The sequence below is a fragment of the Mauremys reevesii genome, linkage group 1, assembly GCF_016161935.1.
Source record: "Mauremys reevesii isolate NIE-2019 linkage group 1, ASM1616193v1, whole genome shotgun sequence".
Taxonomy (NCBI): domain Eukaryota; kingdom Metazoa; phylum Chordata; order Testudines; family Geoemydidae; genus Mauremys; species Mauremys reevesii.
Genome location: NC_052623.1, coordinates 66,300,589 through 66,326,776, shown reverse-complemented (window position 1 = coordinate 66,326,776; position 26,188 = coordinate 66,300,589). Strand labels below are relative to the sequence as shown.

Sequence of the window (26,188 nt, the reverse complement as noted above, 5' to 3'; positions counted from 1 at the left end):
CCATCTGTTCACAAAGAGTTTGCAGAGAATTTTAAGAAAACATGTTAATGAAATTAATGGGGCATATTTACAACATTGATAAAACAACAACTTGGAGCATCTGGTAAGCTCATAAATTTGGTATTTATAAACATACATGGATGGTGACACCTTTAGCCAAATATGTCTTTTCAGTGTCCTTGCCCCCAAATGACAGACCAGCCAGGGGCTACCTTCCTTCTGGGTACTGCTGAGAGTTTGTCAGGCTTGTGTAAGCCTCATGCTTTGAAAAATTTACCTGCACCAAGGCCAATTTTGCTTTTAAGGAAACATCACAATTCTGTACATGGCAGGAACTAACCAGACAGAAATATAAGTCTTACCTGAGGCCTGATATACACTACAAAGTTAGGTCAACATAAACTGCCTTGCATCGACCATGTGTCTGCACTTAAATGTGTCTCCCACTGATGTAAACGCCCATTACATCGACATAGCAATGCTACCTCCCCAAGTGGCGTTGAGCCATGGTCGATGTAGAAGTTGACACAGCACAAGTCTAGACACTGCATGACCTATATTGACCCTAACAGTCCTCCAGCAGCTGTCACAGTGCCCAACACTGACCACTCTGGTCACAGTTGTGAACTCCACTGCCCAGCGGCCCCGAGAATTTTTGAAATGCCTTTTCCTGATTGTCCAGCATGGCGAGTACACCTACAGCTCTCCATTATTGTGTGCAACTGCCCAGCTACATGCTCCAGACGTGCTCTGGCTTGGAGTAGACAGGAGATATTGGATCTCGTGAGCCTCTGGGGAGAAGAGGCAGTGCAGACACAGCTATGGACCAGCCATAGAAAAGTTGACATCTATGAGCAAATGTCATGGGGGATGCAGGAGAAGGGGTACGACAGGGACCAGCAGCAGGGCTGCGTGAAAGTGAAGGAACTTCAGCAGGCATACCACAGGGCCAGGGAGGCCAACAGTCAATCCAGTGCCAAGCCTCAGACCTGCTGCTTTTACAAAGAGCTGTTTGCCATATTTGGCAGAGAACCCCCACTACCCTGCAGACAGTAGCGTAAACTGGTGGGGAGCAGGGCAGCGGCCGCTCTCCCACTGAGTACAAGTGGCGCCTTTTCAATTTCTTGGTGCCTTTTTAGTTTTTACTCACCCGGCAGCACACACTTCACTCACTCCAGGTGTGTTCGGCGGCACTGAAGGACCCGCTGCCGAAATGCCACCGAAGACCCACGGAGTGAGTGAAGGACCTGCCGCCGAAGACCCGGCTTGAACAGTGAGGATGAGAAGGAGATGGAGGAGGATGAGAGACATGTGACTGGGGCCCAGCTATGCCACAAGCCAGGACTTGTTTGGGACTCCACCACAGTCCAGTCAGTCCTGGCAGTCGAGCCCAATGAAGGGGAAGGATCATCGGATAAGCGTGTAAATGTATTTCTCACTACAGTGATGATGCCCCTAACTTAATAGGATGCAGCTCACGACTTTTCATTAATTTACTCGGACTAGAAGAGGTAAGATACAACAAAGAGAGGTAGAGCTGCTATCTGCTTTTCATTGCTCCTGAGAGATCTCGATGAAACTTTCATGGAGGCACTCTGAAATCCTCTCCCAAAGGTTTCTAGGGACAAAAGTCTTATTTCTTCGTCCATGGTAGGGCATTTTCCCGTGCCAGTCAGTGATAACTTCAGCAGGCACCATTGTAGTCAGTACACAAGATAGCAGCATATAGGCCTAGGTGGCTTCAGGACGCCAACAACAGCTGTGCTCTCTCTGTGTTACCCTCAGGAGCCATACCCACTGTGGCTGGTGCTGTGAGTGGTGTCGTGAACCAGTAATCCGAAGCAAAAGAACCAATGAGCATGTGTTGTTGAAAACATTAGGGGAGGAAGGGAATGGGAGTTCTGAATCTTTTGCTTTCTGTTGTGACTATACTGACAATGGTACTCTGTGTGTTTTATCTGCAGTTGCTGCCATTGTGGCTTTGAGGGGTTCCCCCTCCACACCTGCAGAATGCCTGAGCCAGATTGGGAGGAGAAAGAAGAGGACTCAGGATGACATGTTCAATGAAATCCTGCAAGCCAGCGCTGCATCAGACCCTGAGCACAGGGCCTGGAAGGTGAACATTGCAAACAGCCTAGAGAAGGAAAAAGTGCAAAGGAGAAAGGCCCAGGAGTCCCAACAGAAAAAGGAGAGGAATATGCACCAGAAGGTAATGAGGCTTCTCCGGCAGCAAACACAGATGCTGCCGACTCTTGTGGACCTACAGATTCAACAATCCTGGGCTTGCCTCCCTCTGCAGTCCATGGAGAACTCAATTGCAGCACCTCCCTACACCTACCCCCTCAACATTCCTCGTGTCATCAGGGGCTGCTGTACTACCCCTACCTCTCCACCTGGGGGGACATTAAAGACCACCAAAGCTTCACATACACTGACCTGTGAAAGCCACAGTTGGTGTATTTAGCTAAAATGTACATGAATGTTCTTTCCCCTTGGAAAGTTCTGTTCTGTTAATTTATTAAGTTTTCAATGTATTTGCTTTAAAATTGCACAGATTTTTCTTTTCACTGATTTTGTTACAATAAAATTGTACTGTTTGGAACACAATTCATCTTTATGAGTTCACAACATATGCTGCAAAGTGCCTAGCAGTTCTGAGAGCATCCACTTACTGGTTACTGTACAGTGTGACACAACTCATAGGATCTGTAACAAACAAAATGAATAGGTGCATTGACAGTGTTACATTCATACATGTACACGAAGCACCACACAGTTCCTAACAGGCCAAAAACAACAGGGACAGGTAGAGCACAGTACACCACAATGCATTACTGCCTCTCACTGTTAAACTACTCTTTCAAAGCCTCCCTGAGTCATTTAGCTCCGTGTTAAGCTCTTTTAATAGCACTTATATCTGGCTGTTCCAACTCAGCAGACAGCCGCTCCACCTCTGCACTCGACCCCAGTGGAAATGTTTTCCCTCTTTGGTTCACAGATATTACGCAGGACACAGCAGGCAGCTATAACAGTGGGATATTTTTCTCACTGAGATCCAATCTTGTGAGTAAACAATGTCAATGTCCCTTCAGTCTACCAAAAGCACATTCAACTGTCATTCTGCAACTGCTGAGCTGCTAGTTGAATCTTTCTTTGGTGCTGTTGAGGTGGCCAGTGTATAGCTTCAGGGGAACTGGGGGTAGGCTGGGTCCACCAGGATCACTATTGGCATTTCAACATCACCAGTGGTAATCTACCAGTCAGCAAAGAAAGTCCCTGCTTGTAGCTTTCTGAACAGCCCTTTGTTCTTAAAGATGTATGTGTCATGTATCTTCCCTGACCAACCCACAGTGAAGCTAGTGAAGCATCCCCAGTGATCCACCAATGTTTGCCTAACCATAGAAAATTAGCCCTTTCTATTGATGTCACGTTGTGGCAAGGTGGTTTGCCAAAATAGGGATAGGTATAGCATCTATTGATCCAACGCAGTTCAGGAACCATACTGCTGCAAATCGAGCCACTATATCTTGCATATTGCTGAGAGTCACACTCCTGCATAACAAGAGGCGATTAATGGCCCTGCACACTTGATGACAGCTCCCACGTGGATTTTCCGAAATGATTGCCCGCTGACTGGCAGCAATCTGGCTTTGCAACTTTCCACAGTGCGATCGTGACTCACTTCTCCACTGTCAGTGCAGCTCTCATTTCGTTGTCCCTGAGATGGAGAGTCTGGGCAAGCTCAGCCCACAGATCCGGGAATGTGTCCTTGTGCATCTGAAAGCTCTGCAGCCACTGCTCGTTGTCTCAAGCCTGCATTATGATGTGATCCCATCAGTCAGTGCTCATTTCTCAGGACCATAAGTGACACTTCACCATCGGCAGCTGCTCCACCACCACCAGCCTTGAGCTGACTCTTGCTATGTCCCACAGCAATCTGTCCTCCAAAAACTGTCATGTTTCCTGTTGATTTGGTTCTATTAGGGTTCTGCAACTACCAGAGGATTGTGTGTTCTGAGCTTGCAACACTCACAACAATAGTGCAGAGCTGTGCAGGCTCCATGCTTCTGTCAGAGATGGTGGACAGTGAGGAGGGCTGCATGGGTTTTGGGGATTTTGAAAAGAGGAACGGAAATTATGGGATATGGATGATATTATGGGATGGAGACAGTTGCACACTGGAAAGTTGACTTCTTGCTCCCAGTCACCCCTTCACGACCCATTTTTGCGCCACCATGCATAGCCAAAACTTCCCAAAAAAGACAGAGCGCTGAATGATGGGGGGGGGGGCAGTTTCACACTGGAATACCCACCTATAGTGCAATGCACTATGCATTGATATAAGCACTGCTTGTGAGTACATGCACTGCCAATACTAGGAGCCAAATGTGCATGCATACAAGTGATATACTAATTGTGGGGCCTTTATGTTGACATAATTTTCACCGAGCAAAGTTTGTAGTGTAGACATAGCCTGAAACGTCAAGGCTCTCAATTTTCCCAGTGACAGATGTTCCACAATCGTTGATGATTAACAGAATTAATTAGATGGATTTAACTAAGGTCCAGACTGATGACACTAGGTGATTTTTTAACCCTGCTGAAGAAGACATTTTTAAATACTAGAACCAGCTGTTGTACATGTAAGTTTTGGAAACCTGGTATGAACAGAACAACATGGTCGTGGTAGTGCTCACTTTCCTTTTTCTCACACATTATTTTTCAGTCACTGAGATGTAAAATGACCTGCCTATCCAAACTACCATGGGTATTAACTGTTCTTGAAAACTCACCCACTGCACACGTCCTCAGATAATAACTCCATCTTTTAGCATGATATCCTAGTGTTTATGATGCATATAGTTAATGTATATGTAAATAGCAAAGGCATAATTAAGACACAACAGTGCAACATGCATATTGGTCTCAGACTAAAAAATATTCTTAATTTTTTTTGTCTTGTATGCTTAAGCAGGATGCATCTTTGTAACTATAATTAGATCCATTATTTGAGGAACTTGAGGTAATTGGAATCTAGCCTTTTTCCATGTGGATTGGGTGCAGATGGACTGAATGAAACAAAAACGAAGATTGTGGGGATGCATTATACATATGAAAATCCTGCATAAATGAAGTACAATTGTTTTAAAGGGCCCTAGGCAATTATCCTGATTATTGTTTTATGAGGGAACCCCATTAAGATGAGTTGATTGATTATATTTCTGTACAGGGAAAAATTGCCAGCACTAAATATTTTAGACACTTTACCTGCCAAATAAATGCTGGCAGAAAATCAACGGAGCACTTGTGCTGCCAATAGCGGTGCAGAGAGTTCTTTTGCTGTGGGGGTGGCCTCAGCACACTGTTTATAAACCTCCTGAAAGGGGTTCATTTCTATAACTTGTTTTTACCTAACCTCAATTCAAAAATACACTCTGAATGTGCTCTATTCTGTAGGTATCAAAGATAACTAGAATTCCTTATCTCTACAACTCACAGATAAGAGATCATTGCACTCCAGGTAAAGCATGATCTTTCTCTGTTCCATATTAGGGATACTTTTGTTTGGTCAGTTTCCTGAAACATTATGGATCCTATAGTATGTCTCAGTCTATTAATGGAAAAACTACTGAAACTTTGCTCACCTTGAGAAATAAGCTCTTAGGAATGGTCCTTGTTCCTCCAAATTGCTATAGCGTATGAAATAGGATATGAAGTAGAATGTGACTTTATCATAACTACTTACCCCCGAACACACAAAACACACCACCACTACCACAATTACAACAACAACACTGGACAAAAAGAGTTACTTACATTGAGTGAGGATCCCTGTTAAGGCATTTTTAAAACTCTCCTTGGCTTGTTCCATTTCTTGTTCATGAGTGGCTTTCTCATTCATAAGTCGGCGAACGTGACTATTTGCTGACTGCACCATTGAATAGAATTGATTTGCAGAGCGACGATTCACCTCGCCTCGCTCAATCCAGGTAAGCAGCACTGTGATGGCCTCTGAAAATTTGCTGTCATCTAGAACAGTCAAACCACAGGTTTTAAATTACAGATATAAATATCCTAGGAACGATACAATTTCTGCGCTATGCCACATTAAAATCCTCATCAATTGTGCTTACACTGTATCATATTGGGTTACACTTTTTGGTCCATTGTTCCATCAGATCTAGGGAGCTGATGCTATCGTATGAAACTCCATAAATTTTCATCCAAAGCCTGTCTTCTAGTGATTATAATGGTTCTCTTCCTTGAAAAAAAAAAGTGGCCTGAATTTTCACATGCACTAAAGAAATGGTAAGGGTGTGTGTGTGTGTGTGGTGCTAGAAGTATTAAAGGTATAAGGGATTTAATGTGGGAGGCTATAGCATGATGTTTCAGTTATGTCAGGGAGCACCTGCATTTTGTGTCTACATTGATTAGCCTTTAGTATTGTGCATTTAAAGGTTTGTACATGTTCCCAAAGACCTCAAGCTGGGCAAATAATAATACATTCTTCTACAATAAAAATTCTGCGTTCTGTGGATCTTGTCAAAACACAGGGTCTAGATCTGCATGTTAAATAAATCCACTCAAAATCTTCCAGTGACACAGACCCCCACTACACTTAGTTTCTCTACTTGCACCTATTACTGTATGCTGACTGCACTTTATGGTCATCAAGAAACGGAACGGAGAAGCATTGTAAGTACACTAGACATTTAGATCCTGGACTAGACAATTAGATCCTCTGACTGTCAGATCCTGAGTCTGGACGACAGAGTATAGATCACTTGATAGTGGCCCTGTTCTTTTCATTCCCTTTGAAGCATCTGGCCCTGGCTACTGTCAGAAGACAGGATACTAGGGTAGATGGACCATTGGTCTGACCCAGTACAGTCATTCTTATGTTTTTGTGAGGTTGTATTAAAAAAAAAACCTCAACAACCAAACCAGACCAACCCAAGTATTATAATGATAAAGGGCCTGAATCTGTCAACATTACTTTAAATGAGTAATTTATTCATGCAAAGCTTCTCAGTGACTTCAAGGAGACTAGCAAGAGCGCTACTCACCATCAGTAAAAGTAGAAGAATTGGGATGCAAATTAGAGTTGGAAAATATCTACTAGTCCATCTCACTCACTAATTCTTCCAGTGCAAAATTTCGCCCTGCAGTATATTTCCTAGTACTTCATCTAATACTTTTTTTTAATTGAAGATCTCCTGGGATGATTCTTCCACCTCTTCCTCAAGAGAGTCTTACAGCGAGGTCCATTAAACTGTGAAATAAAACTTCCTTACAATTCAGCCTACATGTGATTTTTTTTTCTGATTTTGTCCATTTACTGAATAATTCATCCCGATTCTTGGTGTTACTTCCTTCATATATTTTAAATGATTAGTATTTCTCCCCTGCTGCATAAATGTCTACTGTTCTGGGGGGAAGGACGCAGAGGTTTCGCCCAATGCCATTTTAAATGAATATGTGAAAATACTAAAACCAGCCAATGATGTGGAGAGATCTGGCAAGTATTTTTAATTGTTTTGTAAGGTAACACAATCTATCTGTAAGAAATAATAAAAATAAGTAATAATAATTCTTATATGTTATACAGGACTGTTTATTCTAGATCACAAATCACAATACAAAGAAGATGGGGACCTAAGACCCAGAGAGGTTCAGCGAGTTGCTTGCGGTCATGCAGCAGGTCGGTGGTAGATTTAGGAATAGATGCCAGGTCTCTGGACTCTTAGTTCAGCCCCCTATTCGCTGAACCATGCAGTCACCTACAACAGCTGGATAGACTTTTTGCTTTTGAGAGACTCTCAGAAATCCACAAAATAAAAGCATCACAATGTCCTATTTTTGCATTGTGTTGTGTGTGTGTTGTGACTTTGCATCCACACATGACCATGCCCTCATTCTCTCTCACTTATTTTGTGGCCATTGAGAAGGAAAGAAATGTGGTCTCTGTGACGGTACCTCCCATAAGGCTTTATGGAAATAGGCTTAGAATGTGTTTTATGCTACATATGCCATGTAACATATCTCTGTAAAGGTTATGATCTACTGAATGTATTAATCCTATTTGTATGCATGTATCATTTTTGTATTCGAAGTTATAAATGCTATGAATGTTGGTTGTGTACTGGCTTGATTTCTAAATAACCTTAGTAGAGCATTTGGTTAGTTCCTGGAGAAAGAAACATTGAAATTAAGTACCTAATCAAGAAACACTTAAAGGACAATGGATCTTGGAATGCTCCAATCCACATAAGAAATCTACTTGAGGACATTCAAGGTAGCATGTAAACAATGGATGCTACCTGTAAAAACTGTGAGTCATGCATGGACATGTGACTTGCCCAGGTGACTCCAAAACTCCATCTTGGAGCTGGACTTTGCATAGGAGAGAGGAGGGGATCTCCACCCACAAAAATAAAGTCTATTCAAGCCCGTGGGAGACCCCTCCATTTTGCTGGCTAAAGGGAGGAGCCATCATGAAGAATCCCCTAGCTACCACCTGAGCTGGAACAAGAGCTGTACCAGGGGAAAGAATTGTGCCCAGGCCTGGAAGGTGTCCAGTCTGAGGAAAAAACTTACTGAAGCATCTCTGAGGGTGAGATTATCTGTATGGAGTTTGATTAGACATAGATTTGCACGTTTTATTTTATTTTGCTTGGTAACTTACTTTGTTCTGTCTGCTACTACTTGGAACCACTTAATTCTACTTTCTGTATTTAATAAAATCACTTTTTACTTATTAATTAACTCAGAGTATGTATTAATACCTAGGGAGGCAAACAGCTGTGCATATCTCTCTATCAGTGTTATAGAGGGCAAACCATTTATGAGTTTACCCTGCATAAGCTTTATACAGGGTAAAGCGGATTTATTTGGGTTTAGACCCCATTGGGAGTTGGGCATCTGAGTCTTAAAGACAGGAACACTTCTGTGAGCTGCTTCCAGTGAAGCCTGCAGCTTTGGGGCAAGTAATTCAGACCCTGGGTCTTTGTTGGAGCAGACGGGAGTTTCTGGCTCAGCAGGAGAGGGTGCTGGGGCCCTGAGCTGGTAGGGAAGGCAAGGGTAGAAGTAGTCTTGGCACATCGGGTGGCAGCTCCCAAAGGGGTTTCTGTGATCCAACCCATCACAGTCTCCTCTTTCTCTGTCCCACTTTTGGATGCCAGCACTTAATTCACTCTCACGAGTGAAGCTCACCAGACATATAGACCTTAAAAGAGCTCTTTATAGAATTCAGCTCAGAAATCACTGGGTTGAGGACCTCTGAGCTAGGATGAAATCCTGATCCTATTGAAATCCATGGGAGTTTTGCTGGTGACTTCAACAGAACAACGATTTCGCCCCTACAGCATAGGGTTTATTGAAGTTATAATATAGTCAATAGAGAATAGCCTGTAATCATTTCTGTAAATGTTAGCATGCATAGTCTTAAAATCCGATTACACAATAAAGCAACGTCATGAAACTAGGTGATTTTGTGGACAATACTAGCTTTTTAACTCTGGAAATTCAGCTGATGTTGAACATAAGGTATACAGAGTTTAATAGATTCTTCTCTTTTTTCCTTGTAGGTATCAGCATATTTTACCCCTCATAAAAATTAAGAGAAATGGTGCATGTCAGCTGCCTAATCCAAGTATAACTTCTGAATAAACAGTCAGCAGAACTGAACAAAAAATATTTAGTTGTGATGCATTTTTTAAAAAGCACTTTTGCAGAACTATCTTCCCGTTTGCTCTCTTACTTTAATCTGTGTGCAGCATGCCAGTGCATGCCATTTTGCTATTGAGCCTACAATAAATGAAAACACCGCTCCTTTGTTCTTATTAAGCACAGTTGGGGGCCATACAAGATGTTCATAAACACACCATCTTTCTGTCAAACAGTTTCAACCCATTAACTGACCTGCTCCCTCACCTGTATATTTACTGAAAACCTATTTTAACATACCCTGATCCCAATGAGCTGTAGGGTCCTGCTAATTGATGGTTCTTCACAATCAGAAAATAAATCTTCAGTATTAAACATCAGAAATTTTACTAGTTACATAATTAGGAGATATATTTTTCTAATAATTTAATAAATGCTAAAGGGTAATAAGTTCACAGCAGAACTACATTAGTTAATAATAGGTTTTCTCTACCGGTTCAAATATTCCTAATTTCATCTTCATTCCTAACTTTTTAAATCCATGATTCCACTACCCAGTTACTTGCAAATTGCAGCTCTAGTTTAATTAATTTTCTTAATCCAGAACACAGTGTAACTCTTTATGAGCAATCCCCAGTTAACGTGGAGAACCACCTTTCAATATCTGATGTAAATTCTTAATCAGTAGAAAGTTTTCTGTACCAGAGAAAACAAAAACAAGAGAATCTAATTTAAACAGGGTTTGGATTGCAGTCTTTTTAAAGCCATTTGTTTAGGCAGAAACTAATTCTGTTCACAGGTATCACCTCAGAGGTACAGCAATAAAAATACAGAGCACTGTTTAAATAAATGCTCTTAGGTATGTTTCTTTATATAATCGTTCCATTAAAATGTACCATATATTGAAGTATTTTCTTGCACTTAAATGCAGTCTCCAAAGTTAAAGTGCGTTTAGACAAAATATGCCTCTGACGACAGTACATCAATTACACAAACCTACATAGTAGTTATGCACAGTCTGCTGGGCTTTTAGTTGTATTGAAAGTAGTGATGTGTATCTTTTAAATGCTATCAGTCTTCTGATGACAGCTAGCCTGGTGTCAATTGCTAGAAATGTTTAGGTGTCTTTTTCTGGACACAGTCATTTCACGTTTCCAGAGATAATATATTTTAAAATTCTTTTTATGTCACGTGAGAATAGTTGGCACTTACATCCTAGCTCAAAAGCGAGTTGATAGGAAAAATAAAGAAAGGGAAATGATTCCCTAGAGCTGACTAGAAAATTTCTCCAAGCAATATTTATATGAAAAATGAGAAACAATTGTTGATGAACATTTTTAAATCTTTCTTCAATTTTTTGATCAGCTCTAAACAACCCATAAACTTCCACCAGCTACTGCTGAGGTTGCCTCAAAATAGGATACGAGAGGCTGTGATACAGACACCCATTGGCAGTGGATCCCCCATTCTTTGCAAACAGCTCTGTCCTCAGACTTGACAAACTCACTACACGAAACACCTCTTACAGGATACTTATCCATAAGAGTAACATGTAATGTATCTAAGAAAGCTCATGACTTTGTCAAGACTCATAATCATTGTGAGCCATAAATGTGGACAATATTTATGGAATAATGGACCTGGAATAGAAATTAGTCACCAGAACATAATGCTTCTTGATGATGAACTATTTTAAGCAAGTATCAGAGGGGTAGCCGTGTTAGTCTGGATCTGTAAAAGCAGCAAAGAGTTCTGTGGCACCTTACAGACTAACAGACATATTGGAGCATGAGCTTTCGTGGGTGAATACCCACTTCCTCGGATGCATCTGACGAAGTGAGTATTCACCCACAAAAGCTCATGCTCCAATACCAATAAGGTGCCAAAGGACTCTTTGCTATTTTAAGCAAGAGGGAGTTGACACCCCCTCCTTAGTCAACTGGCGAGGTAATGCAAGAGCTGATTGATTGTCTCTCTTGACGCATTCCAGAACAGTCAATGGAAAGCCATCAGAGACAAGAACAAACAATCGAAACCACTTAAAGGTAGAAGAGAAGCTCTATAAGAACGCAGGGGTTTGTACTGCCTGTGAATAGAAACAAAGGGCTGTTTTCAATATAACAGAATGTAGGGAATGGCACACTGGATCCATTCACTGAGAAACCCCCCTGGGGTGCTTTCATTAATATCTGGATCCTGGCTCTTGAAAAACAGTCACCTCTGCAACAGACTGAACTTTGGAGGACAGTCTACTTCATTAACTAGGAAACATAATTATTGATAAGTGTAGGCTCAGGTTCATGTTTTATGATTTTGTTGTGTATTATAACCACTTGTTTCCACCACTCTTTCTTGTGTCTAGTTAAATCTTTATTATTTCTTAAATAAACCTACTTTTGTTTTATTGTAAGTGCTCACAAGTGCTGTATGGTTTACAGGGGAGTTGTTTTCAGGTAAAACTGGTACATTGGGGTATGCTGCACCTTTGGGTGAAGAGGATCTCAAATTTCTATGAGTGGCAGATGGGTAACAATGTGACTCACAGTCCTGGGTACTGTAAGAACCATTGCAGAAGCATAAACTTAAAAAAATCCTACTTTCAGTGAATGGAGTTTCTCCAGTTTACACTGTTGTAGCTGTGGGCAGAATTGCCCCAACATGATCTGAAATTTTATGAGTACTCATCTCAGCAAAGTTAAGCCTGTGAATAAGCACTGGCAGGATCTGGGCCATAGTTCTTATAATCTTTCCCATTTTATGGTGACAAACTGATACTCTGATCACACTGGAGACAGCCTTTCAGACACTCTAGTGTTCCTGTCATTTCCTTATTTATAGTCAGGGCTGTCCTTATGCAAAGTACACAGCTGTGTAGCACCAGGAAATCTGGGGCATCAAATCTCCTGGTGCCCCACATAGCTGTGTGCTGCTCCAGCCCATGCTCTGCTTCTTCCTCATGGCCTCTGCCCCAGCTCCTCCTCTTCCCACCCCTGCTCCACCTCAGCCTCAGCCCCACCCCCACTCCCCTGACGACTGAAGCAGGGCCAGGCCTGAACTCACCAGCGGCGGAAAGTTCAGTGGCCCAGCCCCAGCCGTGCTCCACTGAGTACTGGTGGGGTGGTTCCCCACTTTCCCCAGAGCCAGCCCTGTCCCCCCCCATGCGAAGGCCTGGGGCCATCCCCCATCCCCCATGGAGGCCTGCCCCCACCCCCCATGGGGGAGCTGCGTAGAGCCAGAGAATAACTAGGGACGGCCCTGTTTATAGTACTGTATTCTCAGCAAGTTTGCAGATGACACTTAGCTGGGGGGGAGAGGTAGATGTGCTGGAGGGGAGGAATAGGGTCCAGAGTGACCTAGACAAATTGGAGGATTGGGCCAAAAGAAATCTGATGAGGTTCAACAAGGACAAGTGCAGAATCCTGCACTTAGGAAGGAAGGATCCCGTGCACTGCTACAGACTGGGGACTGACTGGCTAAGCAGCAGTTCTGCAGAAAAGGACCTGGGGATTACAGTGGCTGAGAAGCTGGACATGAGTCAGCATGTGCCCTTGTTGCCAAGAAGGCCAACGGCATATTGAGTTGTATTAGTAGGAGCATTGCCAGCAGATCCAGGGAAGTGATTATTCCCCTCTATTAGGCACTGGTGAGGACACACCTGGAGTATAGAGTCCAGTTTTGGTCCCCCACTACAGAAGGGATGTGGAGAAATTGGAGAGAGTCCAGTGGAGGGCAATGCAAATGATCAGGGGGCTGGGGCACATGACTTACGAGAAGAGGCTGAAGGAACTGAGGTTATTTAGTCTGCAGAAGAGAAGAGTGAGGGGGGATTTGATAGCTGTCTTCAACTACCTGAAGGGGGGTTCCAAAGAGGATGGACCTAGGCTGTTCTCAGTGGTGGCAGATGACAGAACAAAGAGCAATGGTCTCAAGTTGCAATGGGGGAGGTCTAGGTTACATATTAGGAAATACTATTTCACTAGGATGTGGTGAACCACTGGAATGGGTTACCTAGGGAGGTGATGGAATCTCCATCCTTACAGTTTTTTATGGCCTGACTTGACAAAGCCCTGGCTGAGATGATTTCGTTGGGGATTGGTCCTGCTTTTAGCAGGGGATTGGACTAGATGACCTCCTGAGGTCTCTTCCAACCCTAATATTCTAGGATGAGAACCTATACTGCACCTCTAAGAAGCACACCACAGAACTTGCACCCAGAGGAAAGGGGCTATGGCATCCAGCTTGTTGTCCTGAGTCTGGGCTGCTCTGAGGCTGCCAAAGACCATGCCAATAACTTAGCAGCACTGGAGGCCTGCCTTAATGTGCCAAACGGGCCGGATGGGGAAGGGAGGTATGTTCCATGTTTATTTGCTTGGTTTGCCATTGATGTGTTATGTTATCTTGGTCATTTATTTACCTGTAATTTATATTTCTAAAATGTAAGTTTGAGCCCATATAAAAGAAAGTCAAAATAAATGATTTATGCAGGTGAGTCAGGCTAGGGTAGAAGTTTAATAACCCTATTCATCAACAGACTCAATCCTCATCTTCCATGCACCAGAAATAATTTACTTCCCATCATACACCACGTTTGGTACCTGATTGATGCCCCATTTTCCTCTTGGCTTAAGCTCCTTTCCTGCAGACAATGTATGCCACTGATTTAGAAACCTAAGTCGTAAGTTTACTAAACTCTTGTTTTTTTCTGCTCATATACCGTATATAACTGTGTCATACTTCACACATCTGGCTGGTCCTTTTGGAATTAAGAGCATTTTAAACCCTATGGCATTGCATAATAAATTGGCATCAGGAAATCCCAATTCACCGTGCCAAAGGGTTACTTTAAAGAATGATTAATCATCCATCTTAGTTTTTCTTAAACAATCTTAACTATATATTATATCCAGGAAACTTTTTACATCATAACATATTGAGGCTGAAACTAAAAATAAAAAAAAATACTTACTAATAAGTACTAAAATCCCAACTGTAATAATTCAAATTGTCTAATCAGTCTCTTCCAAATTCAAATCACAGAGGATCCTTCCATAGGTGGATGTTCTGTGTTACACACAGAAATTCATTATCTTGTTCTGCTGATGCTATTATTTCCAATAAAATGTAATTATGAGATTATTGAGTTTCCTCCCTATTTCTCAAAGTCGTACTAGAAACTTTTAGATCCGTGAACTGCAATTTCCGAGTCAGTTATAATTGAGTAATTTGGCAGTGCTGTGCATTTAATCAGCTATGTTATATTAACATTTTAAAATTCACATTGATGGAATATGGATTATGTGAGTCAGGACCACACACAGAACACACTTAATAGTAAATGTATTTATTTTAGGTGTAATGAGTAGACCATCCAGGGAATTGGGTTACCCAGCCATTGATAGCTGAGTGAACCCTAAATTTCATTATCATAAGGCAACATTGCTCTCACAACAGCTCCTGCTGGTCACTCCTAAATCTAGCCAGATGTATGTCTCACAACAGATGCCAATGGCATATGGAATAAGGAATGGAAAAACACTGAAATAAACACAGGAATGGTGAGTGAACAAATTTGATATAAAAATGCTGAAACTTGTCTATTATATGTCTTTGTATGGAATATAATAATTAAGAATAGGATGCAAAAAATGCCTCAAAATTATTTCAGTAGCAACTACATTAGGCACTCTGCAGTTTCATTAGAAGGAGCTCAGAACTGACTTCCTTTCTGATGCATTATTTTTGGTCTCTACTACATTAAACTTCATTAGGTTCCCCCTTTGGCTAACCGCACCACTTCTGCGAGGCTTAAAAGTCTAGCTTGAAGTATGGAGTTATAATGAAAACAGAGTGGATTTCCTCTCAGTAAAATATCCTATTTCGCAAGCAATTAAATATTGTTTATACTTCTAAGTATGTGCAAGGGCTGAGATTGACAAGCTTGATGTTACCTGAATCTTGCAGAAGATGCGTCCCTAGTTAGTTCATGCTACTATAACTGCCATCTACTTATTTAAATTTCCAATCTGTTCTCTCTTCAGGGGGATAATACAGTACCTGGCATAGATGCAGCTTCTGAATTTTGCAAATTCTATTTTTTTTTAAATGGAAAAGTAGGTGGATTACTTTGCTGTGCTCAGAATAAGACACTGCATTTAAAAGGGAGGTAAATAATAGAATAATGTTCATGTCTTACAGATGTTTATGTTCCCTTCCTATAAAATAGTTTAAAGCAGATATTGAGATTTGGTGAGATGCCTTCATTAGAGAGTAAGACTGCTTGACTACCTGCAGCAAATAAGACAGACACAGTATTTTAAAATGGCCTCTTTGCAATAAGTGTTTTGTGAAGATGATACTATTAGGTACAGATGAGCTTGAATTAGGAATCTCATGGTGTTCAAAGCTCCACTTTGGAACCTAAATGTCACATGCATACAGATTAAAATGATTTGTTCCAATGTACCTGTTAGAGCAGCATCCACATAAAGAAAGAAGGTCAACATACTGAGTGTATCTTTAGCTGGGACCTCATTGTTGTGGGCACAAAATTGCATGAATAGTCATACGCATGCATGAAAATGTGGTCCCAAATATCTGTTCTCATAGCTTTTTATGCAGCAACAATACATCTGATTGGGAGGATTGATTATTAATTATTTATTTATAGTAGCACCTATAATGTGCTAAGATCTCAAAATCTAAAAGATATAGACCAGGGGAAAGAGGTACAACAAACAAGTGGTTATGGGCGCCACATTTTCATAACACACTATCTGATATTAAAAAAAAGGTAATAATTGGAGATATACCAATCTCCTAGAACTGGAAGGGACCTTGAAAGGTCATTGAGTCCAGCCCCCTGCCTTCACTAGCAGGACCAATTTTTGTCCCAGATCCCTAAGAGGCCCCCTCAAGGATTGAACTCACAACCCTGGGTTTAGCAGGCCAATACTCAAACCACTGAGCTATCCCCCCCTCCCTTGCTAAAATAAGTAGTGTATCCCCAATACCCTCGCATGATGGATTCTGATCTACAGCCACGCTCCAATGTAGAAATGCATGATTTCCTTAACTATCTGCCAACTCGTTACCACATTTCAGCAAAGACTTGGACTGCTACCTAGGATGCATGAGTGTGCCTCAGACAGGGGGTTGAAAATTTCATCAAACCACCGCAGGTCTGGATATTTTATCATTATCTCGGATATATGGATGAGCATACATTCTTCATCCTCTTGTCTATCATGTCAGCACTTTGATGCTCATTTCATTCTAATAATCCTGCCACTGCTTTCCCTCTTGTTCAAATCTCAGCTCTTTTCACGTGTTGGACCCAGGAAAAAGGGCTACATACATTACACAGGATTCTGACAACCAAATTAAAGTTGGTTTCTTTGTGACAGATATTGCCAACATAGTAAATGCCTTAGCAAAGGCTGTTACTGTGGTATATATGGGTTCTATCCATGTTGGCTTAGGCTGTGATCAATGGACTAAAGAAAAAATAAGGATGCAAATGAACTTGCCACCAGAGCAAGAAGTATCTCTGTATACTGCTGCTATCAATGTAGAACAGGGCAGGAAAAGTGTAAGCAACCAGTCTTAGTGTTGTGGCAGCAAATTTGACCCCTGACTCAGACTCAGGTTCTCCAGCCACAAGATGTTGGCAATGTGTCAGATGCTAGATGTCGCACTTAGATGCCATGGTGAAAGCTGACCAGATGGATAGATAGACAGATGTGTTGAAGGCAACATAGGCACTTAGAGAGGAAACTCTTTGAAATCCCTTCTGATCAAAGCAAGTGCTGGTTAACATCAGGCACTCTGTGGAAATAAAAACGCCCAGCCTTCATCTGCCAGCAGGAAAGGGTTTTGCAGGGAAAAGAAAGTAGGGAGTGGAATTTTCAGGGCTCTGAGGATCTCTAAAAGAAAAATGTTATTCACTGTCTGTCCTAGAATGCAAATAGAGACAGTGATTGATTTAGCTGGATCACAGTGGTCTCTTTACTAGATCTCTCCCTTGGTAGATGCATGAGTTTCTGCATAATTTAAACTTTAATTTTAAAAATATTTTTTCTAGCCCTTATGTTTATTCCAAAGGGATCTAATTCCAAATATGAACTGATATAGGGACTGGAAATGAAGGTCAAACAATGTTCCCTCTCATATCTCTGCTTTTGTGGAACCATCTGGATGCCTGCCCCTTTTCATCAAAATAGGCTAACTCTACAGCCTAAAGATGTCACTTTTATTATCAGGATTGTTAACTACTTCACTGCTTATCAGTTTAGTAAATCACCCAGTAACTCTAGTGACATGACAGGAGTTTGGGATTATAAACTGTGGACACAGTTTGAGTAGAGTAGTGCCACTTTTGCCCCTCAAAATAGGGCACAAGATGGGATATGTCCCTCACACTGGCATTAGTAGATGCCATGGAGGAGCAAGCACAGAAAACCAAAGTGTAGATTCAGCAGCCCTGACTCAAGCCATGCCTGAAGTCCAAAAGCCTGAATTTGATTTGCACCAGTGCCTCTTAACATTGCTGTGGCAATGTAAAGGGACTTTGAAGTGGGAGTAAATTACACTGAGTTTATGGCCCCTTTGCACTGTTAGAATCATGTAAAAGGGAGAGTAGTGCGGAGAACAATCCAACCCTATATCTGTGAACATGGATCAGTTTACTGTTTCAGATGCTATAGGAGCAGATAAACCAGAGGACAAACACTTAGTAGTGACAGCACTAGACTACAAATCTGGATATTGTCTTTGAAAGAGTGCATAATGGTAATGGCAAAGTGTTTACAGCTGTTTTGAACTTCTTATAGCAAGGCAAAGAGGCCCTGATTTTCAACAAAGACCCATACAAGCAAAAAAGAATTGATTACAGCAGCAGTCTTTGAAATCTCATCATAGCACTAGCTATGCAAGACAGGGCAAGCATCTTGCAATGAAGGTAGCTTAAATCTCAAAGCGGTGAAACAGTGCTGGTGAAACTAGTGGTTGTATCTGAAAAAAGCTCAAATACTCTCTTCTTGATAAACAAAAACAAGGGACTCAAAGAGAATCTCTTAGTCATACTCTGAAGGGCACCTTGAGCATTTCTTGGAATACCTTTTCACCTACTGGTCTCTTAAATGGCAATTCTGGCCTCTATTGAAAATGTAGCAAACAAATATTTTGAATACCCTGCATGCCTGCCAAGTAGCATTGCAATAGAAAGTCATTTTATAGGAGAAAAATGGATTTTTCAGTTACACTAGTTATGTTAAGAAGTAAAAGGGATATCAATTCTCATGTTCCAGAGCATAAACTGATCACAAGCCGGGGTCAGGAAGAAATATCCCCTCATGGTACAGTAATACACAGTTATGTGCATTATGAGGTTTTATGCTTTTTCTCAGAGGCATCTGGCATTGGCCACTGTCAGAAACAGGATAGTAGATGAGATGCACCATTCGTCTGTTCCATATGGCAAATCCGATGTTTTAAATGTTTTGCACAGCAGGAGATGAGGTTGCTCCTCCCATTGCAGGCTAGATCCTTAACATGAGCAGCAGCAATTTGTGTTTATGAGAACATACTTGCCATTGCAAAATTATAATCTCTAATCTCGGGCCTAGAAAAAGGCAGCATTGCTAAAAGAAAGAAAGAAAGAAAAAGAACATTTTTATGTATATATTTGCATTTTTTTAAATATTAGGTCCATTAAAAAGAATTCTACTCATATTCCTTAGGATGGCCAAGAGTGATAAATGACTATGTGCTATGGGTAGAGAGGTCTCAGGGGGAGGGAGGTGGAGGGAAGAGACTGCTTAAAAAGAGCCGAGTCCTTTAGATCTCTGAGCCTTTTTTTGTGGATGGCAGAGGAAGACCAGGCATGATAATATCAAGTTTTAAGCATAATGAGCATGGGTTGAAATGTGCAATTTTGGTCCACTGGTTTTGCCTGAAGTTTTCTCTCAGGAATGTGAGCATCAGATGATCGGGATCAGGCTTGTCAGTCCATACTGCAAGATCATATGCATTGTCTATATGGCTAATAAAGTTCCAAACAACCATGACTGAATAAAGGATGAGGCCTCTGACTGAAGCCTGTTTGGATGACACTACAAAGCCTGTGTTGGCTCAGCTGTTTCCAACTGGGTATTTAGTTCAGCATAAAACAAAGGAGAGTCAGGAAGTAGCGTTGCCGTCATATTTGCACCTGGCCTTAAATGTAGGTGGTCTATCATTCCAAAACTGGTTCCAGTTGACTGTCTCTCTTTTGCTTGTGAGTTCCAGGATGGGATTAAGAGGGGACTTGTACAAAAACCCCCATTGCTCCACTAACCATGATGGTCTGACTGAGCGGACTGAGACTCCTGGTACTGAAAGAGTCACTGATGGTGATTGATGTCTATGCAGATAATTCTTTTGGGTTAGGTCAAGATGTCATAGGGGAATTCTCTTTGTTTTTCTTTAATCAGCCATTTTCAGTCCACTGCTGGATGAAGGCCTACCCCACTAAGATCCACTTTACCAGGGGAGTATCCTGGTTGATTTCTGATAACTCTTGCACCTGGCCAACTTCTGGACCTTGTGTTCAAGCAGGGCTTCGAGACTGGGGTGTATGTGTATGTGGAAGTGGCACCCTTGTCATAGACTGACCGTTGCCCCTTCTGATCTGTTTTAACTGTCCAAGTTCAGTTGCTAATGGAACTAATATACTTCAAGATGGCACAGAGGCAGAATACTATTTAGCCAAACAGCTCACTCTATCACCTTGCCTGATAGGATTTTACAATGAACTTTTGTCTTCAGCCAATCACACAGTAGCTTTTATACCCTCTTACCAGACTTTTTCCTCAGTGGTCAATGGTACACCAGAAAAACTGCAACACATGAAACAAGTGGGAAGATGTTTGGAATAATGGAGGCAGAGTTTTCATGCCAAGTCTGGCAGAGTACAATGATTTGTTGATGTCTTATGCTGGGGTTGTGCATAAGACAAGGAAAGATTTTTTGGAACCTCCATTATAGAATCTACAAATATGTAAGCAGCAAAGCTAGCCTGGGCTGTGTGTGGATGGCCTGGTGAATCCGGGTTGTCTCCACTCAGTTATCAAGTCAGATTTTCTTTGTTGTCAGGAATTTCCATGGGTACTTTGATGATAGAAAAATGCTTGAATCCAGACCAAACTGTCTGCCTCTGTGGTTGCAGAGCAGTATCTGAGGGTGGGTTTTTTGGATGTGGGGAGATGTTAAATTTCTTTGCTTGAATTTTAGCCAGTATTGTTCAGTGAGGCTCTGGAGCTACTGCAGCAGTTGTAAACCTTGTGTGATGAAAGTTAGTGTAGAAGCACTGGGTTCATTATTGATGGTGTCAGTGCCATGCTTTGGGAGGGCATGGTAACAGCTGTCCTTATGAAAGCAATTGTGAGATCTCTGCTCAACAGTCCATCTTTCATGGAGGACAATCTTCCCTAACAACAGACTCATTTTAAACTTCCCTTTTTGGGCAAAAAATTGTTAAGACTATTGTGACAAAGCAAATCTGGTAACATCCCGAGCCTACAATTTCTTTGGTCCCAGTTAACCTTGATTCCAGCCTGGATACCATATGGAAACTGCAGTAGATATGTTGGTCTAGCTCAGTTCTTGGATCTGGATGAAGCATCCAGCATCCAGGCTGATTTTAGTTCTGCCAGCTGCTTTCAATACCATACACAGATTGTGAGGCTCTGGTGATGCGTCTATGGTCTCTAGCAGGGATAGATGATGTTTCTCTTGTGTTGCTCCATTCCTGTTTTTAAGAAGCCACAGGGTCGTACTAGCCAATGTATTATTTGTCCCAGGGTGTCTCTTTCATGTGGGGCACCACAGCATTCTATTCCTCTACCCTCTTGTGTACGGTGTCTATGAGTCCTTGGGAAGGATTAGTGAGCGAGCATGGACATCAATATCTTCAGTATAATGATGAAACCCAACTCTGTGTGTTTACTTCAGCTGACCCAGGTGGTGCAGTTGACTACTTGTTCAGCAGAGGAGAGCTCCTGCAGGGACATGGACATGCACACTTGTGCAGGCCACACACTAGCCAGCCCACAGGTTGTCATGCTTATGTTGTTGGAACCTTACCATTTACTCTGCCCGACTTTGTTTTGTGTGTGTGATTTTTAACTATGCCACCTATCATTGTGATTTCCTAGTTATCGGCATTTAATCCCAAACATGAATTAGATTTGTGTCCTTGATCCACCTGTGATACAGATCTGTGTGGCTAGCACTATGCTCCCAGAGACTCTCCAAAGATGCAGGAGCACACTGTGTGCTATTCTTATCCTGCTTTCCAAATGTGTGTGTCATAGTTAGCACAGTATGCCAGTGTGTTGACAGCAAGATATTCCAAGTCTAATCTGAATAGTTACAATGGAAGAAAACAGTGGCAAGAATCATATTTTCTTGTGAGCTGGCACGCTGCAGAGGTAACATTTTTGGCCTCTGCTCTGGGGAAAGGATACTAATCCCAGTTGCTAGAAGCCTAATGGAAAAGAAACCGAGAGATGAGAGGAACCATTTGCTTTAAAATGTTTATATCTTTATGATGATTCACATGTTAACTAATTATTATGGGTCCAAATCTTCAAGTCTGACCTTGACTAGTACTTACTCAGCACATGTATATATATATCTATATACACAAACAAACAAACAAAAAAACCCTACAAAAATAAAAATCAAACAACTACACAGCACACACTATTCTTTCCCTGGGGAGAGGATGTAAGAATGAACTACCTGTGACAGATATTAGTCACAGCACTTAATTAGCTACTGAAAGGCACTCCATGATGAGAGCAGTCTAAGAACTTGCACAGAACAGTATACTCCCGTAAGTAGTTCAGTAGTTGAGTTCAGCGTAAGCCCAGTACGACTCAACATGAGTAAGAGCTGTAGAATTGGTCCCTACATGTGAACAATGTATGTAAGAAATTGTGGCATTAAGAGTGCCTTCTCCAAGATGGATAATTATGTCACATGAAAGACTCCCCTTATCCAAGGTGGATCTCATATGCTGCTCATGGATTCCCTGCTCATGTACTATATATACCTTGACATAAAAAAGCAGAAAAAAACCATTCAAAAGACTTCTGAATGTTTAAATGAAATTGTTAAAATAAAAATGCCAGAGGGACACATACTGAAAGGTATGTACATATTATAATGGTGGCAACTCCAGCAGCAGAGGGATGAAGGAAGAGGGCAAATAAAAGAGCATATTAGAGAGAAATCAGCAGCACTATTATGATGGGATTTCTTTATCAATGTTCTTACATCTGGGTGGCTTCTGCTCTTAGAATATAATACAGTGGGAAAAAAATGTCCATTACCTTTCAATTTTTCAGCCAGCAAAGTAGCTTCGTGTTCAGAATAATGCATTATTGCCGGAGGAGAGGGAGGTCGTAGTCTGTCTTCTTCCATTTTACGCCTATGACGTTCTTCTCTGGCCAGCATTCTTTGTTTGCATTCCCATTCATAAAAGTCATCTCTTGCCTGAGCGAAATCAACATGAAGGCGACCTGAATCCTTTTTGTCTGTGCTAGATCCTAATCTCATGCGGTAACCTGGAAGCAACAAGCAGAACTGTTGAAGTTTTTATTTATTTATACTTTTTAGGCAGTGGGGGAAAAAAATCAAAAGTTCATTTGCTTTTACCTAGCCACCTTGATCTCCTAACTACCATCTCATATCAAACTTTTAATTGTCATTTACATATACATCCACCTACACGTCCAGCCTTCTATATTGCTAAAGCACACATCACCACCAGCAACATTTGGATCCAGGTTTAGAACACCCTCAAACTTTGGGGTATTCCAGTTTGAGGTTCCAAATCTTTATAAGCCCAGAGGTCATTTGCAAAACTGTGCAGCTACACTGGGTTTGGATTTTGAACCCCACCTAACCCAGGAAGTGTTTGGATCAGGCATAGTTCTGGTTCAGAAGATTTGGACAAAAGATTGAAATCCTTGAAAATCCCTGCCAGAGATAAATGAGCAAATTGTGTTATAGAAATTGCCAGCCCCAGGGATAATGCATCACACTCTGCATTGAAGCTGGACCTCAGGCTTTGACCTTTCATAGTCACAAACACAATATGCTAACAGCATGGAAGCAGATATAACTAGATGATCAAATTCAGTCTAAGAAGAACTGCATTTATACTCAATATTTTGTCTGAAAATGATTGTAATAGAGTACACTGGTTTATCAGAAGCAGCAATCTTGTTGTAGACAATGTGTAAAAGGTGCTTGTTATGTCCCTTCAGTAACGTCTTATGTAGTCATAGGTGGGTCAACACTGCACCTGCTAAAACTAACAGATTGTAAGCTCTTTAATATAGTGGCCATGCACAATGAGCCCTGATTTTCATTGGATCCTCTGGGTGCTAAATGAAGAAAGGTAATCCGCTGGGACAATATTGCACAACAGCATAAGCTGAGCTGTTAGGATAGGTCCTATTTTGCTAAGAATCCTCAGGATATTGTACAGATGCCTACTGGTGACAATGGGCAAAGGGTTCACTGCTCTTTATAAAGCAGCTCCTGTCTCAGCCCTGACAAACTCACTACCCCAACACATCACTTTCATGGTATCTATATATGAAGGGTTGCATAGGAGGTCTCTATTGAAAGCTTTGCATGGTGTCAAATATCGTGTTAGTCTATATCCACAAAAACAACAAGGAGTCCGGTGGCACCTTAAAGACTAACAGATTTATTTGGGCATAAGCTTTCGTGGGTAAAAAACCTGAAGAAGTGAGTTTTTTTACCCACGAAAGCTTATGCCCAAATAAATCTGTTAGTCTCTAAGGTGCCACCGGACTCCTTGTTGTTATTGAAAGCTTGTAAGTTATCAGTACTTGTGATCATTGTGAGAGATATGTGTATGGGTAATATTTACGGAATAATATGACTCTACTAAAAAATTTGCCTTTACGGTCTTGGAGTGAAAGTGAGTCACCAGGGGATCTTATGTCCTGGTAATGGCCCATTCAAGGTGGCTCGGGAGTTGTCATCTCTCCCTGACTGGCCAATTATGTAATGTATTGTTCAAGTGTCTACCCTGACCCCATCTCAGAAAATTCAATGGAAAACCATCAAAGACAACTTGAAGGTAAAAAGGAACATTGCAACACACAGACTATCACCCTATCTGTGAATAAAGACAAAAGACTATTTTGGTATATCCCATCTCAACATGGAGAGGGTGCAGGGCTTGTTGAGCAGGGCTGTTTCATGAAAGATTGGACCGTGGTTCCTGTGAAGCTCTGCAACAGACTGAACTTCGGGGAGAAAATTAGATAGGAAGGTAACTATTAAGAAGGGTAGACCCGATTCACATTTTATGATTTTGTTTTGTATTGTTTCCATCACCCTCTCTTGTTTCTAATGGAACCTGTATTCTTTCTTAAATAAACCTTCTTTCGTTTTATTATAAGTGCTCACAAGTGCTGTGCATTCTACAGGAGTGGGGTGATGTAGGGTATAGGCGCCGACTTGCCTCTGCCCCTGTCCCCGTCCCAACTCCACCCCTTCCATGAGGCCTCGCCTCTTCCCCACCCCCTTTCCGACCCTTTCCTGAAAATCCCTGCCCCAAGTCCTCCCCCTCCCTGCCCCTATTCTGACTCCTTCCCCAAATCCCTGTCCCAGCCCCGCCTCTTCCCTGCCTCCTCCTCTGAGCGTGCCATGTTCCCACTCCTCCCCCTCCTTCCCGGAGCAGCCAAACAGCAGCTGTTTGGTGGCGGCTGGGTGGGAAGCGCTGGGAGGTAGGGGAGGAGCGGGGATGCGGGGGCGCGCTCAGGGGAGGAGGTGTGGGAGGAGTCAGCACCTCCCAAAGAGCCACTCACAGAGTCAGCGCCTATGATTTAGGGTAAAACTGGTAAACTTGGCCACGCTGCTCCTGTGGGGGCAGAGGATCTGGGATTTCTGTGAGCAGCCAGTGGCAGGGGCTGGGTATCACAAGGGGACTCAGGAACTGGGCTGCACTTCTCAGCTGTGGTATAGCCCAGAGGGGAATGCTTGAGAGGCTGAAAAGCAGATAGCTAACACCCAGTCACCACAGGCAAGACTCCCTCTGGCTAATGGTAGGAGGTAACCAGATGACTCAAAGCCCTGGATACCCCAAGAACCATCACAATCCTTTCTCAAGTTATACATTACTGACTGAAAGAAAATCTTAACATAATCCTCCTAGTTCTTAACCAGTGCTTCAGGGGAAATTTTAGCCAGTGCAGAAAGCTGTAAACAATGCATACAATCACAGGAGTGTAGCAGGGTGAACCCCTGCTCTGGCCCTGAAGGGGTTAAAAACAGCCCTGAGAAGGGGCCGAGGCTTGAGAAGGCAGCCTTTAGGCTGGGCTGATCAGGGAAGTGGCTGCAGCTGGGCCACACCCCATCAGGCCACAGCTGGCCCTATAAAAGGCCAGGGAAGCCAGAGGCAAACAGTCTCTCTCTGCCTGTAGAGGGAGATGGGCCT

The 26,188-nt window shown here is 42.1% G+C and overlaps 1 protein-coding gene across 21 annotated transcripts in view; it reads right to left on the bottom strand.

The window, feature by feature from the left end:
• Positions 1-26,188, bottom strand: part of ENOX1 (ecto-NOX disulfide-thiol exchanger 1) — a 521,099-nt gene that overhangs the window by 109,139 nt on the left and 385,772 nt on the right. For all 21 annotated transcript variants that reach the window (XM_039485148.1, XM_039485204.1, XM_039485280.1 and 18 more), the window contains 2 exons: positions 23,040-23,273; positions 5,818-6,030 (listed from right to left, as the gene is read on the bottom strand). In XM_039485148.1, the coding sequence (XP_039341082.1) occupies positions 5,818-6,030; positions 23,040-23,273 (447 nt within the window). The remainder of the gene's footprint in view (positions 1-5,817; positions 6,031-23,039; positions 23,274-26,188) is intronic.